This window comes from Passer montanus, unplaced genomic scaffold (genome assembly GCF_014805655.1).
Source record: "Passer montanus isolate IOZ18808 unplaced genomic scaffold, ASM1480565v1 scaffold36, whole genome shotgun sequence".
Lineage (NCBI taxonomy): Eukaryota > Metazoa > Chordata > Aves > Passeriformes > Passeridae > Passer > Passer montanus.
The window spans coordinates 4,045,560-4,062,390 of record NW_024368374.1 but is presented as its reverse complement, the minus strand read 5'-3'; the positions used below and the strand labels follow the sequence as shown (position 1 = coordinate 4,062,390).

The window sequence follows — 16,831 nt, the reverse complement described above, 5'->3', positions numbered from 1 at the left end:
ATGACAGGGCTCTTAGATAATCCATTCTGAATTGCATGAGAGACTCATAAATCAGCTCCCTAAGAACATAATCTGCTGGAGTCCTATAAATTCTGTGTCTTTTATTCTCCCCTTCAAAATACACAGCATAGAAAGACCAAGACCTTTTCTGGTGCAGAATTTCTATATATTAAAACTCCAAGATGAGGATGTCAGCTCATGGGATTTTTGCTACCACCTCCCATAAAGCAAGCTTCTTTTTTGAGCTAAAGGCCATCTTCTTTTTAAACATATGGCATTGTAGTTGTCACTGTAGATCACAGTAAGGTACCAGGTACTGGGAACAGCAGATATAGGTAACTGTATCAGTTGGTAAAAATTGAAGTCCTGATCTCCAAAGCACAGCACCTCATTTATAACCTCACATATGACATTTGTCAAGCCTTAGACAACTGTGCCACTGAGCACCTCCCAACAGCTGTGCACTTACACAGCACATCAAGGGCAGGGGCAACAGTACAATGACCCACCAGTGTCACACCCACAGTCCCTACTCCCTCATGTTACCAACACCAGCACCTTTGCTAGAAGAAACTGACCCCCTCAGCAGAAACCTACTCAAAGTGAACATGAGCTATCCATCCTAAGAAATTAATCTGGATGCAATTATGACTTTATTAGACTTTTATTAGTATTTTGTTCTCACTTTTCCTTCATCATCTAGATGGGGGAAAACTCATATTCAGTGAGCATCTACATCAAGAGCCTGGCCAAATGATTGCTGATTTCTAAGCTGGAAGTTTTCTTTGCACAGTTCTTTTTCTTTAATTGAGACTACAAGCAGATGATCACTGACAAAATACCAAATGCACAACACTTTCTATTAGAATTTGCACTGTGAAATTTTGCAGAAATAAAGGCAGATACCATATGTGTCACTGAGAGCTCCAAAATCAAGGCTGATGAAGGACTTTATGGAAACAATCGTACGTGATCTGCTGATCACATCCTGAGCCTAACCCCACTGCACTCTTTAATACAACGTGTTCTTGTGAAGCATCAGCTTCATGCGTCCTGTGGTGAACCATGTGTTTACTCACATTTAACACAAACCTAATGTCAGTCTACAGTCACTCAGCTGTGTTTTGAAGTTAAACCATGTCTAAAAGGCAGATTCTGTGACAAGTTTTTTTCCCTTTGTAAATAGCCTGAAGCAAGAAATTCTAGGAAGTGATTAGGGCTCTGCTGGCAAATGGATATAAAATCACAACTGGAGATTCCAAATTACAGTAGGTGGATCAGGGATCTCAGTGTTTCTGTATATAGGCATTCATGCATATCAGCATGTCAGTCTTTATCATGCCTTTCTGCACTGTTTGCTGTAGTGTCTCAGTGCTGCCACACTTACATACATACATAAAATGCACTTGCCCTGGCACTGCAGTAGCAGTTCAGACAAGCTTGCCTGTTGGCAAGTAAACAGCAACAAGCTGATCCTGGACTTGCAGGTGAAACACAGTAAGAAGATTAAGAATCATGAAGGTTTGAAGAGACCTCTACAGGATGCCTGGTTCAACTCCTTGTTACAAAACAGGGACAGCTGAAGCAGACTATTCCTGGCCATGACCAGTCACATTTCGACCATCTTCAAGAAGGCAACTTCACTACCTCTCAACAATCTGTTCTTATGTTTGACAATATAACAATTGTCTTTTCTTTTGCTCAAATATTCTCTTGTATTTTAATTCATGCATATAATACCTTGTCTCTGAGCAGCACTGAGAACCATCTGCCTTGTCTTTTTTTTCATTCTTGCCTTCAGTTAGTTACGTACACAACATACCACCTAAGCCTTCTCTTTGCCAGGCTGAACTCTGCCTTGTCTTTTTTTTCATTCTTGCCTTCAGTTAGTTACGTACACAACCTAAGCCTTCTCTTTGCCAGGCTGAACCAAATCACTACACAAAGATGTTCCCCACTACTGGCTCCACTGTTACCTACCTGGGGACACCAGCTGGAGTTCATGCAGCAGATGACAACAGTGAGCCTGGCAGCTCAGTCAGTATTCAGTACAAATTACTGTCTACTAAGGTGTACTTCAACATGTTGTCTGTGTTATCACAGATGGTGCCAAAAGCCTTGCTAATACACAGGGATCAACTGCTGTCCCCTTGTATGGCGAGACAGTAATTTTGTTACAGAAGGCTATTAAGTTAATCAGGCATGAATTGCCCTTCATAAATGTATCCTACCTATTGTCCTTTGTGTTTGGTAATGGTTTCCAGGATTATTTGCCTTATCAGCTTCACAAAGACTGAGATCAACCTGACTGGCTTATAGCTCCTCAGTTCCTCCTTTTTGTACTTGAAAACAGGAGACATTCACTCTCCTCCAAACCTTAGCAAACTTCATTCATAATGATGATCTCTCAAATTGCAATTCTACTCTCTTCACTGAGTAGAAGTGCAATTACATTATCTAGCTTGGCTAAGAGCTGGAGATGCATCCCAATCAAGTTTGATGTGCATACCTAGTATGTTTAGACATTCTATCCTCCAGTACCAAGATGTGTGTATTTAAGAAAGCAATGAAAGTGACGCCCAGATACCCTCAAAAATCACAAAAGTGGTGTACATTCTCTGCTGTCTTGATATACCAAACCTGACACTTCAGCAACTCTTTTAGAAGACTAACAGAAGATTTACCAGAAGTGTTGAGCTTGAAATGAGAATCTTGTTAGAAAAGATGACAAAAAAACAGTACCATGGAAGGTGCTTTTTATATTTTACTGGATTCTGTCTTATGAAGAAGTGTGAAGTTGTATTTTCACTTGTTTTCCTTTTTTTTTTTTTTTTTTAGCATACCAGCAAAGTTGTCAATGAAGTCACTGACAATTGGTACCTCCTGCTTCTCCTTGATATGCAACAGGAACCCACTCTTGTACATGTGAAAGAATAACCACATGTATCATCAAGACAGCACTACATGCACCAACATCAGGGGAGCAATGCCCTGAAGTTGTGTTGTATGCAGTCAACTGCAGAATGTAGGCAGGTGCCTTAACGGAGTCTCCCAATTTAAAAAGTGTCCTATCAGAGGAGCAAAAGTGTCCTAGAAGATGAAAAGATAAATATCACCAGATACAATGTTTGTCTTGGTGCTAGCAGATATGAAGATGCCAATTGAGAAGGTAAAAGAAACTTAAGTACCTGCTTGGGACAGGTCTTCCTCCCAGGAAGATGAGGCACATCCTGTATCTACCAATTAAAGCCATAGACGCAATACATGAAGAGTAAAGTTTAAACTGCAGATTTAGTGTCAACACCACCATTATGTTCTTTCTCACAGAGTGCTTTGCCTTTACAGGTAACTGTTACCCCAGAATTCTTCCATTTTATGATAGAAATTATCCAAATGAAGTTAACATGGGGGGCAAAAAGGTCTGAGAAACAAACATGGAATGAACTTAGAGTTTTGTAGAGCATTAAGACATCCATAGGGTTCCCTTAAGATGTCTTAGAAAATAGCCAGGACCAGGACTGTGTTTCAGGGGGAGTGATATGAACAGGCAAAGGCTGGTATTTGAGAAGTTGACTAAACTCGAGATTAGGTGAGAAAAATTAATATCAAGCTCAGAACACAAGTTCTTTAACACTAGTAACCTGTAGAGGAAGCTCTCAGCTCTTGTCCAGATCAGCCATTTCCTTTCTCCAAATCTCACAGGTAAGTAGAATCTGGGATAATGCTTTCTACATTTGTGAATTCTGCCTTAATGCCAGACTCATTTCCACTTCATTATAACCAAGGGTTTTCAAGTTTAAAAAGCCTCAGGCTGACATATAATGAATAGAAGGAAAATGAATTCTGCCTTAATGCCAGACTCATTTCCACTTCATTATAACCAAGCTTCATTAAAAAGCCTCAGGCTGACATAGAATGAATAGAAGGAAAGGATAGCTAATTTCTTCACAATGTACAATGGTTACTTCAAGAATCATCTGAAACAAACTGGTAGTGATGAACACCATACTTCAAGTATTTTTTTAACACAAAGCCATCAAGACCGTGTTGCATCAAATTATTTCTCTAATATTTTGCAGATAAATAGTGATCTATGTGTATCAGCACTGTACATGTACCACTGAACAATATATGATACACTATTTTCCAGTGTCTCATTCAAAGGAAGTTTATAGTAAGACTGAGTCCAGCAGTCTCTATCACCCTCCACCTGACCTTGTCTTCAGCTGGAAAGACACAGATTCTGGCTGTGTACCAGTGTAGCAAGTTAGGAAGTGATTAGTACATGCCTTTGGTATCTACAAACAGGGTGCTCAGTAACAATTACCACTTGAGAAATAACTTGAACTCTTTACATCCTAACTCCTTTTACTCCTTTTTCATGCACATAACCTATAGAAAATCAACACCAGTATTACAAAAAAAGTAAGCAGACATTGACTCAAATGGTCTTTCTCCATCTGTTCATCCTGCAATTCAATGCCCCTCTCCTTATTCCAATATTAGAGTAATTTTATGCTACAGCATGGTACAGAACTGGACTCAGGACACTAAACAGCTGGCATTATTTTTTACAGTATTTTTATATTTTCTGTATTTTATATTATTTGTGGTATTTTTATAATCAAAAGTTCTATCCACAGCACAATACACTGATCAAGTTAAAATAACAGTACAGTTTCTAGGCAAAAGACAATTGTTAGCTTCTTTTCTTATGGCTTCTCACCCTTCAACCTGAACTACTTATGTCTCCTCCAGTCTAGGTGGCTTGACAAAGAAGAAATAGCAAAAAATGAAACCAGTTCACATGCTACTTCATCACAGTAGCTTAACAGCACAAAACCTGAAGAAATCACAACCTCATCTGAAGAGCTTTGAAGGATAAAACCATGTCTTGTATAACTCCCTTCTGAAACTATGGAGAAAAACATGTCAGATCACCGACGTGCAAGCAGTGACATACCACAAAGTCTGAAACTGGGTCTTGCTGCAAAAGCATACACAATATGCTTTGTTACAGCAAAACCAGCTTAATACCATCTACACATCAGGTTCTGTAGTTCTTTTACAGTCTGCTTTAGCAATCATTAGTAGGTTAGCAACTTTCTCCTAAGAGGCATCAGTATTGCTGGGAGTGATGAAATCCGGCACCGCTTGTCCCAGGTTTCACCACACCATCTCTGTTACTTTCTCAAGCATTCAAGTTTCACAATTACCAAATCTTAAAGCTTCCTTTTCAACCCAAGTGTGCAGTCAAATATAAGCCTCTGCACATCACAAACTGAGCACAAGGCCAAAACACATATAATTTTTTTCTGCTCCAGAATTACAGGAAAAGCATAGATTGCATAATGCAATATGAAGCATATTTTAACTCATTAGAGACTTATTTATTAAGGAATTATTTACCTCAAAACAAGTCTTTGATTATACACAGAGCTTTGTTGCTTTTTGGCAGTCTTTCTTTATTGAATGTATTTCAGATTCTCATGTCTGGTTGTTGAAAGAAAGTTTCTTCCAGCAATAACCTTAAGATTGTTTTTTTAATGAAACAAACAGCTTTATATTTCCTACTTACAGCACCCTTCTGAGACTTCATCCAAAGGATCTTAGACAGTTCTACTTGCACTATGAAGGAAGATTAAAACCATCTTTCCTACTTAATCAAAGGGGCTCATTCTTTATGGAGTGATGAAGAGCAAGTTGCAATCCACACCCTTTATTTACACCAATATTTGCACCAGTATGTAAACAAATTCCAATACAGCAGCTGAAAAAATAATATGCCATGCACCCAGTTGGCACTGCAGTGATTTCAGTTTTATTTTTGGTAGAGCATTCATTAATTCTTTCCAGAAGCAGCTGGGAAAGCTTCCTCAATGTTAGCGTCATAGATATGAAGTGCTCATGCAATAGATACCTAGCACAGCCAAAAGGCCAAGTACCATCTTAGATCAATTAGTTAACAAACAACATTTTCCTGAACACATCTAACAAATGTTTGCCTTCTATACAACCACCCTTTTCTCCTTGCTGTTCATGAACCACAGACCTACCTTGAGCTCCAGAAAGAAGGAACTTCCAAGGCTTAAATACCAACTGTTTCATCAATTCTTCATACCTATGCCACTTCAAAATCCAACCACAGTTGACTGCACCAAACTACACTTGTTTCCAAAGAAACACAGGGGTAAACTTTCTCCCAACTGGTAGAGAAATCAGAATTTTGCTAGGTATTTTCTAGAAGGCATAACACAATACTGACTACAATCCTCTTTCAGTCAAACTATACAAGTAATTTATGTGAAAAGCTAGTACTAAGCTCCAACTTAGACAAATTAGACACAAAAATAGAATGTTTTCCTGAAAGATGTAGCAGGCATTAGTTTGTCACAATTTTCTGCCCTTGACCCCTAAATTTTAGTAATTCTAAAATTAACTGTGAGGGAATAAAATGAAAATTTCTCTTAGTTTCAAAGATTCTTCTGTCACACTATAGGTATAGGCAAACCCAACTAAGTGAAATGTAAAAGACAGCCTGCTTTAGTAAGGAAATAATTTGACATATGACAAAAATGCTTTGCAGAAGTTAGCAGTACAAAAAAATCCCAAGCAAGTTTGGAAAATATTGTCATCTTGTCAAATATTAATTAAGTGCTAAAAATCTTTTCAGATGTCAAATGAGTTAACACGTATCTTTCAACATCCAGATTCTTCACACTTCAAATAGCAGAGACTTCCCTAACACTGACTGTGCTTCTATCTAGATACCCCATGTATCACAATGTAAAAAATTTCAATTCCATTTTGCTTACATTTGTAAGTGTACATTAGCAATAGGCACTGTAAAAAAGCCTGTACTACACAAGTATCTTGTTTTCAGCTGGTATAGAGTTAATTTGCTTCTTAGTAGCCAGGGCAGTGCTGTGTTTGGAACTTAGCATGAGTACAATGCTGATAAGACACTGATGTTGCAGTTGTTGCTAAGGTGTGCTTGCACTGAGGTAAGGACTGTTCAGGTTCCCATGGTCTGTGAGGCAGCAGGGGCACAAGAAGCCAAGAAGGAGCAAAGAAGGAGCCTGGCTAAGACAGATGACCAGAAGTAGCCAAAAGGATAATCCGTAACATACAGTGTCATGGCCAGTATATAAATGGGGGGAGTTGGCTGTGAGCTGTCAATCACTGCCCAGGGATGGGCAGGGCACTGGTCAGCAAATGGAAAGTAGTTATTCCATTTGTTTCTCTTGAATTACATTCTTCTCTCTCCCCTTTTCATTACAATTATTAGTATTATTATAGTTTATTTTGATTCAACATTGAAGTTAAGTCCTTATCTTAACCCACAAGGTTTAGGTATTCCTGATCCTACTCCCCATCAGGTGGGGTAGTGAGCAAGCAGCTGCATGGTAGTTAAGTTGCCAGTTGAGGTTAAACTGCAACAACACGATACCAGAATTTACTAAAATTATGACAACCATAGAAAAAGTAGAGATTACAGAAGTGTACTGAAAATTTCATGTTACAACCCTAGCAAATAAACTCTTCGAAAGAAGAATAATTTTAGCCCAAATAAAGAAGTATTCACTGCTGGTTGAAAAACTGCATCACGTATTTAGGGTTTTTCCAGATACAAACCCCCTCTTTTTACCTAGTCATGAATGGATTAGAATACCTGTAATGTTTGTAGCAAAGATCTGAAGAGACTGATCTAAATTATTGTGTTTTTTACACACTTCAGTAGCATGCTTTAGCTAAAAAAGTTTTTTTTTTGTATACTTTACTATCAAGTTTGGAAGGAAGAATTACATCTGAAACAATAGCTCTTTTGTGACACAATTACACCAAAACAGAGTTTACAAGTACAAAAATTACACACTGAAGTTTCAGCAAAAGACTCAAAAAGGAAACAAGCCTTTGTGGAAAATACTAATGCATTCATGCAATTCAGAAATGTACATAGAACAATAGCCACCTATTATTTCAAAAGCAATACTTCTGGTGACATCATAAACCATAAGTTGAAAGAATTCTGCAACACTTGCACTCAAAGCACACAAAATTAATGATCATCTTTGATTTTTCAGGAACCTCAGTGCACTCTGCACCCATCTGACTTCAAGCATTTTGACATCAAGTGATCATTCACATACGACAAAATAGCACATTAGGGAAAAAAATGTTCAACAACTCTAATTGGTAATTTACAGGGAAGGCTACAAAAACTCTTAGATAGTCTATTAGCAATTCAATACAGAAGACTTCATTAAAACCAAATAAATACTAAATTTTACCTTTTCTGGATTGTAATATAAAGATTTCAAAGTGGTAAACAAGGGTGGGCAGCCTTTACTGAAGTTAACCCTCAGGAACTTATCCGTTAGTTCTCTAAATTTTTCACCTAGGAACAAAAGTGTGTTTGGTTATATGTCAGTGATTGCAAGTGTTATATAAATATACGCACTAACTGCTGTGCAACTCTGGATAACAGAGGAACTGAGAAACTGCAATTGAGGGCTTTAGTCTTTCCTGTTATTAAGTAAGACACAAATATGCTTCAGATTAAAGAAAAAAACAACAAAAACAAAACAACAAAAAAAAACCAACAGAGTAAAATGCTTAAGTTGCTAGTGTTTAGGAGTCTGCTGGCAGACATGGTAACAGTCCTCAAACCTGCAGTCTATTAGAAAGAGAAAATAAGAAGTGCTGACTACAGAGGATGTAGCAAAAGCTATTTAAACAAACACTGAAAACACCCTATAATATTAACAACGGAGAACTCACAAAAGCTCCATCATCATGGGTTTTTATGAGTAAATTAGACAAATATGTGTTAGGAGTAGTGCAGATATAAAGTATCCTGATTTGAGGAAGAAGGATGGATGAAATGAATCCTTTGCTACTCTTCTAGTCCTATTTTTATTAGTAGGACATGACTTGTGATAGGATTGTTTCTGGAATTAGAAATAAGACTTATTGTTTCAGAAACATAAGCTCCATATCAGAATCACCTATATCAAAATATAACTGGATCAGATTTTTAGCTTTCTGACGTATATTTTCAGTTAAAAATGACAATACTTGCATTAAGTGCTACTGTTCTGAGAAATGCTGTTAAAAAAAAAAAAAAACAGTACTTTGAACAGAAGACATGCAGCCAGGAAAATAGCTGGTTTTCTTTGTTTTTTCCTGTGATAAAAGTGATTGATTACAGCTGGGGCGGGGAGGGCTGGAGGGGGTACTTGTTGTTTGGTTGTGCTTTTTTCCATTTTTTTATTCACTGTGTTTGCTTTGCATAGGGATGAACTTTTTCCACACTTCAGTGCCTCCTCTGTTGTGGACTTCTCTAACTTCCTCAACAAGGAAGTACCACACTTCATGTAATACTAAGATTCACCCATAAAACTGACAAAACTGTTGAAATAAACTTAACTTCAATAAGAACACATTAACAATTTTAATAACAGCCTTTTTTAGATATTCAGAAAATGCAGACACTACTGCTTTGTATATAACATTTTAATTTACTTCTATCAATTCTCAATTGTCCTACACTTACTAATAAATACTGAGACTAATGAAAGTAATTCATATTCTCACCTTGCTGTACTAAACCAAACTGCTGTATATAGAAACTCCTACTACCTGTGGATGGGGATCTATAACTGGACTGTAAGCACATGCTTTATTACAGATGGATTAATTAAAATGTGCTGTCTCAGAGTACAGAAACTCCCCTATATAAAGAAAAAATCCATCTCAGTTTCTCCTGTTGAATTCTTCTAATTTATTATCTTGCTGGAAGAGCCATAATCTAGAATTTCAGAAAGCAAGATTCAAGTGTCCATTAAATACTTATTTACTTATAGAAAACAAGAGTTTTAAAACAAAGTAAAAAAAAAAACCAAAAAAACAAAGGTACACAGCTGGGTACCCACCTATGACAAGAAGCAGAGTTACAATTTAGTCTGAGGCACACACCTTACTACAAGAGCATAAACAAATCTAAAAATGCATGCACACGCACTTGATCAGTAAAATTGATGGTAACAGCCTTCCTCCAAAAAGGTGGTTTCCAGCTCAATCAAGGAGCTGATTTCTTTCAAATACAAGGTTAGGATTCACAGCAGAGTCTGGACAATAACTTGTCCTTTTAGCATAAGCGTGGATTTTAGAGCATTTTAATTTTTAAGAGCAATTTAATTCTGAATCAAATAGTGACAGCTGTAACTGCTCAGTAACCACACTGGAACAGTAACTGCATTTAACCAGAAATTCTATCCTCTTGAAACATGCCAACATTTTTCTGCAAAGATGTTCCTTTGTACACCTTCACATTCTCACTATCAAATTTCAGCCAAAAGAAATTCTTGCCTCCTGTACTTGCAAATATAGAAAATAATTTAGTAAACAGACTAATCTCTACAGGACCAAAAACAGTCTTACACATTCATACCTGATAGGCTTAATAAGTAAGTCAGCAGAAACAAATTTTCATTTTGAAAAATTCTTATTTGTTATAAAATGCTAAAGAAAGTAGCCAAGAGATTTTTCTTGACCAATCTAATAATGGATTTTGCTTTCACTTATCCTATTGTTCCAGCATGAACAACTAATTCTTGTTACTACCCATATTTCTACATAAACGAACATAAGCTGTGAAACTACACTGTCAGGTGTAAGGCCACCTAGAGCAAAACACACAGTGAAATGAAGTCAACAGCAAAACACTATTAATAAAGATATAGAAAAACATTTTGCAGGTTATTTCCTTATTTTCTGTGTTACCATAACAATCTTATTATATATATATTAAAAAACCAGTTACTCATCACCTCCTTTCTAAAATTAGCTGAAAAGCCTCAAAATTTGCCCCTGTATCTACAAATAAACTGAAGTATACAGGATGATGAAAGGCACAAGTGGCAACTTCTTATGAAGCAGTTAAAATCTTTATATTTTACACAGGAAATGAGTATGCACATTCAGACACATGAGCAACAGCAGGGGAGTGGAATAGATGCTCTGGAACATTTAAAAGTAGCAAAAAATGTGGTGCTCAGCAAATGAGCTAAACTAAAAAACTAACCTTAAAAATTTAAAAGCATGAAGAGGTATGCTGGGAATTTGCAACTGATCTCAAATTTATTAATATTTGATATCTAGCTCATGTACTTTCCCAAAGTCTTCTACTGTAATTTCAGCAGCTAGACAGCTACACAATAATTATACATTTTTATGGTATTTACCATTTCATTTAGTTTCCTTCCTTCCATTTTAGAAGAGCCCAGCTTTCTATTTTAACAAGCATGCACTGCATGCACGCATTTTCCTTCCAAAACTGAGGGTATTTGTGCATCATATTTCAAAACAAATTTTGAAAGTGCAGTCACAAAGAACTTAGCTATAAAATGAAATAATTTGAGCTACATAATACTGCAGATATTTTTTTTCTCAAATTAGCAGCACAAAGGTAGTTTTTGTTGTCAAATTAAGTCCTTATTACTCTACAAGAAAGTAGATGTACATTTTAATTGTAAAAGTATGCATATTCAAGATACAGGAGGGGGTATGCATACATATATACACTCACGCATTAAACTGAAGTGTACTATACCCTACATTTTTACTCATAATTCTTAGGTTGCATAAAGCAGAAAAATTATGTATAGAAATTCCTACAATCTACATATTACTCTGTACTGTAGTTGCATCATCACAAATATTACATAGCTCATATCATATTTGAGTGTATGAAGCTTTTCTATCAACTCCTAAAACATAAAAGAATTATGTCTAACCCAAGAGAAATGCATACATTTAATTTGTCTACATTGTTCAAGTAGGTATTAAATACACATTAAACAGGCTGATGAAAGCTGCAGAAAACAGGGAAAAAACTATTATAGAACAGATATGCAACTTGTTACCTGAAACAAAGTTTAAAGGTAATCTTCTAGGTGAAACTGCTCTGGGATGTCTTTTACTAACTTCTTCATAAATCTGAAGCCTCTCTTCTAAAGTGCCTATTATCAGCAAATACAATAGATATAAGTAAGAGACATAAAAACCTATTCTTTTAAACGTCTTTAAATTTTGAGAATTTAAGTGTTGACAATTAATTGAGCTCGACTCCTTATGTGGATTTGGAACAATTTAAACATTTCATGTTACTTTTTCCAGTTAATCATAAACTGTACTGAGAACACACTGTGTATACAATACACAACTACCAGCATTAACCACTCTAAGGATAAACTGCAAACAGGACCATTACCTTGCACATTCAATCACACAAAGCTGGAGTGTGGTTTCTTTCAGTAAGATGGTTCAGACCCATTCAGACATTGTATTACATTCATAGCTTCAATTAACCCCTTCTTCACTAAGCATTCATTTCAGACACACTCAAAGCATTCAGAGAAACATGCTGCATTTCTAAACCATAGGTATACAGATAGCACACTATACAAGTACGCCTCTATTATAGGTCCTCTGGTGACAGCAAAACCAGGGTACAATACTGCCAAGTAAGTACTGAGCACCTAAACTCTTTATACCTTAATGTTTAACAAAAATTAAGCTACTTGAAGATTTTCTGCCCACTCCTCCCCTTTCCCCCATAATATGCTTTGGAGCTCCAATGTGGTTAGAACTTAAATAACACTCATCGTTTGCTTTAAAATGCCATTTTTAATGTAAATAAAATCGATTTTGCTTAAATATTAAATTCATCAAATAATTTAAAACTGAATGTACAAATCAAGGCTACAATACACATGTATTAAATGTGTCTGTTTTCCTTTCATAAGAAAAACAGTTTAACTTGTCACTGAGCTCAGATGTTGGGGAAGGGGGGGGAATCTATTACCCGGTGTCTCCAACAGATGTAGAGTTATAAAAGTAATACTAAATATTGTTTGGACTGGAACTAAAGCATATAAAAGCCCTAATTGAAGTCACAAGTTGGAGCTCCAGAACTTACCATGGGGGAGGAAATAGTCCTAAGACCACCTAAAAAATAAAGTAGCATTATTAGTTTTATAGCATTAGTACAGTTTTAGTCTACATAGGATTTTAATATGTGAAAAACTATGGGACTGGTTCTTTGTTAAAAACTAGATGCTTTCATCAACATATTTGTTGTATCAGAGAATAACTGAGTTCCTGGGTAGTTCAGTTTCTGAGACAACAACTATGTGGATTGAACTCTATGGATTCACCAGGAAAACCTCTCAAAGAGGAACACTACACTCTGAATATATGTAGCAAATTAAATAATTTTCATTACCCAATCACTAGCTGTATTCTCAGACCTCAGGAGACCTAATGCTAAAACTTTCTAGAATAAAGTTGGTTGAGAAATGTAATGCAGCTATAACATCTACAAATAATATAATTGTGAGCTTATGATTTATGATGTCATCAGAATAATTCCAATAACCTTTCACTAATTAGTGAAAAAATAACTGCAAAGAAACCATTCATGTATAAATGTAAACACTCTGAAAAGTTATCACTGCAAAACACTTAATATAGCATAAATAGTTGCAATATTGTAGTTTTGAAAAATGATCTATTTTTTCTGGAAAAACACAATAGCAGAAATGTGAACCGGCACTGAAGTAACAAAGGCTTTAACACATTTATCATCTTTACCTTCTAAAGTGCCAACTTAAAAAAACAGGGAAAAAAAAAGGCATTTTTTTCAGATGGTCGATCTTAAAAGGCCATCCTAAATAGATATTTGAGTACGTCCTACATGCCCCTCAGAGGCAATACAAACCTAAACACATTTCAAAATTCTAATTACATAAAATTGTGGCATATGACAGCAGTCTGATAATCAACTACTACACATAAATTATTAGTCATTCAGTTTCCAAGTTCACATGTGGAAAGCGAATGTTCCTCATATAACCATCTGAGTAAACACCACACTTAGTTCCAAGAAGATAAATACTTGATATTGGTATTTTCATGCATACAAGTTTTTCAGTGAGCATTTTAAAAATGAAAGAACATACTACATAATACTCAATATCAGAAGGTAATAATTTTCTGACAAGTAGAACTTTCTAATCTAAAGCAGTACCATATCAAACAGTGTATCCTATATCATACATATTTTCACTGTATCTGTGCAGCTTAACTTACTGGGTTGTAGGGCCTTTTCCAAGCCTTCATAATAATACCAGTTTTCTGCATTACGCTCAATTAACTCTTTGTATACTTCACCAGCTTCTTTCAGTCTTCCTAACTTCAGCAACATCTCTCCTAGAAACAATACAGTACAGAACTATGAATTACATCAGAAAACACATGAGTAAATTTTACAATACTAGATACATAAAATTGTTCTTAAGCATATAGATTCTTAAAAAGAGCCCTTATTTTTCCAAAGGCATATGCTGTGTGTTATGAATGCTACTTGAAGCAACCACATATAGAGCTCAGAACATTCATCACCTGTGAAAACAAAGACTACCTGAATGTCTGTATCTGAGTAAAATAGCTATTGGCAATGTCAAATAAAAGCAACTCCCCCTTCCAGTACTTCATTACACAACTAGATCAGTTTTTATCAAGCTGTTTACTCAAGCACATTTTTCACATCAACTAATCAGTTTTTAACTGGTTAAATCACACTGCTTTGCTGCTAAGTAAATCATTCTACCAGGTCTAGCTTGAAGGGAATTAATTTTCTTCACAGCAGTTAATGCTGGGCTATATTTTGGGATTTGTGACTAAATGTAGATAAATACACCAACATTTCCACCACTGCTAAGCAGCACTTGTAGACCATTAAGGCTCTGTCTTTTTATCCCCGCTCTGCCACTCAGCAAGTAGACCAGGGTGGACAATAAGGCAGGAGTGGACACAACCTGGCCAGCTGATCCAAACTGGCCAAAGAGATATTTTGTGCTATTTAGTTTCATACTAAATAAAGAAATAAAAATTGAGGAGTGTTGGGGCAGGTAGCCATTGCCTGGAGACTAGCTGAGCATCAGTCTGTGGGAAGTGTACAGAGAGCGCAAAGTCGAGGAGCTGGGTTTGATTTTCCTTCCTTCCCCTTTCCATCACTCAAGCTATCTTCACCTCAACGCTCTTCATCTCAGTCCTCTTCCTTTTGCTCTTCCTATTCTCTCCTGATTCAACAAGTGAGGCTGGGTGAAGTGAGTGGGCAGCTGTGTGGGGCTTACCCCACTGGTCAGGGCCAGCCCACCACAACTGTGCCAGCAAGGAGTAGCTGAAGAACACGTGCCATTACTCACACATATTCAGAATTCAGTATTAGCACTTCAAAGCCACAAAACAACTGAGAGTTATTTTTAATCAAAAAGGTCAACTTCACTATTCACTTCAATAAGTAAGTGCATTAGGAAGCTTGAAAAGGAAACAAGAACTTGATACTTCAGTCATAAAAAAAAATTTGTTTGTACTTCGAACAGTATTCTTTATGAAATTCTTTTTCATAAGATTAAAACTGGATTATAATAGATCTGATTTATGGAAAGCTACTGTAGTGTACCAACAATCTCTGAGATTTCCTCTATTCCTGTGTCAAACCCAGAGAGACTACCTGCATCCACTACCAACTTTGGTAGGAAAAGTTATTTACTTGTGCACAAAATTGAAAATCTGTTAATACCCGTTTTCCTATAGTACTTGTTACAAATAAATGGAATACTTTACATGCTGTATTTTTTTCCTTTCACTGCTTTATTGTATCTGAAAGCTATTAGCAAAAATTTCTAACAAAACTGGGGAAGGGAAGAATAATAATGACTTACCTTTGATTTCTTCTACTATTAATTTATCACATATTTGCTTTTCATACGTCTCTATATGTTCTAAAGACTCCTGAAAAAGATCTGCCTCTCTCATCACTTGATTCTGATACAAAATCAGTTCACTATACTCATAATCTATTTTATTAGGAGGAACCTGGGGAGGAAGAAAGCAATATATGAGTTAACATTTACCCGTACCTCAAATGCATGCTGTATTACAGAATACAAGATTTAAGCTACAAAACATAATCAGGTCTGTTTCGATACACCACCTGAACATTCAAAATGCAAAACTTCCATTACTCATAATGAAATCAGATTCATTTAAGGATATCCATTGTAGTTAACATTTTAGAAGAAATCCTTTAGTCCTCTTTTTTTTATCACTGTGGCAAGCTAATTAAAAACTGAATTATATAAGAGAAAGCAAAGATCTTCATACATTTTCTTTCTGAAGGACTTAAGCACTGCACCACAATTTTGACATAAGTTCTACAGCAGATGGCTGGGGTCAAACAGCATCATTTTCAGTATACCAGAGTTCTGGATCAAACTATTTCCAAGAGGAATGATCCATCCAGAGCTTGACACCTAGAATTTTTTCAGATAGAAAACTTACACTATTTCCTTCTAACCAAGTGTTCTCTGTACTTAACTTCAACCCCCAGAAAATACAGTGCACAAGCATACAGAATTTTTTTAAGCAACAGATTATTTTTAGGTCTGCCTGCAGTTGCAAACCTAGGACTTTCTAGAGGCTACAGTACAACTAGTGGCTCATCCACCTTGCAGTGCTACAACAGCCAAGAAAGCAGGGTAACATTGAAAATTACTCCTTTCAGAGATAACTCCCTAAAGCGGATTTGGGCAACGAAAAGTCTTGCCAGAGTTATAGTAATTCTTTTCATACTAAATGCTCTTCTCTAATATACAAAACACTTCTCCAATTGCAAGAAAGTTAGAGAGCAAACGCAATCTCCAGAAAATGCCCCGCAGATCAATAAAATTATATGAAATGTACTGTCCCAACAGAAATTGTG

General features: G+C 36.2%; 1 protein-coding gene across 3 annotated transcripts in view; it reads right to left on the bottom strand.

The window, feature by feature from the left end:
- NAA16 (N-alpha-acetyltransferase 16, NatA auxiliary subunit) overlaps positions 1–16,831 on the bottom strand; it is a 62,643-nt gene that overhangs the window by 24,095 nt on the left and 21,717 nt on the right. For 2 of the 3 annotated variants that reach the window (XR_005628363.1, XM_039716796.1), the window contains exons 6-9: positions 15,792–15,945; positions 14,155–14,274; positions 11,928–12,023; positions 8,292–8,398 (exon numbers count right to left, since the gene is read on the bottom strand). The exons of the other annotated variant lie outside the window; for it this stretch is intronic. Coding sequence is in view for 1 of the 2 variants with exons in the window: in XM_039716796.1 (XP_039572730.1) it covers positions 8,292–8,398; positions 11,928–12,023; positions 14,155–14,274; positions 15,792–15,945 (477 nt within the window). In the remaining variant the exon portion in view is untranslated. The remainder of the gene's footprint in view (positions 1–8,291; positions 8,399–11,927; positions 12,024–14,154; positions 14,275–15,791; positions 15,946–16,831) is intronic. 3 annotated transcript variants of the gene reach the window in all.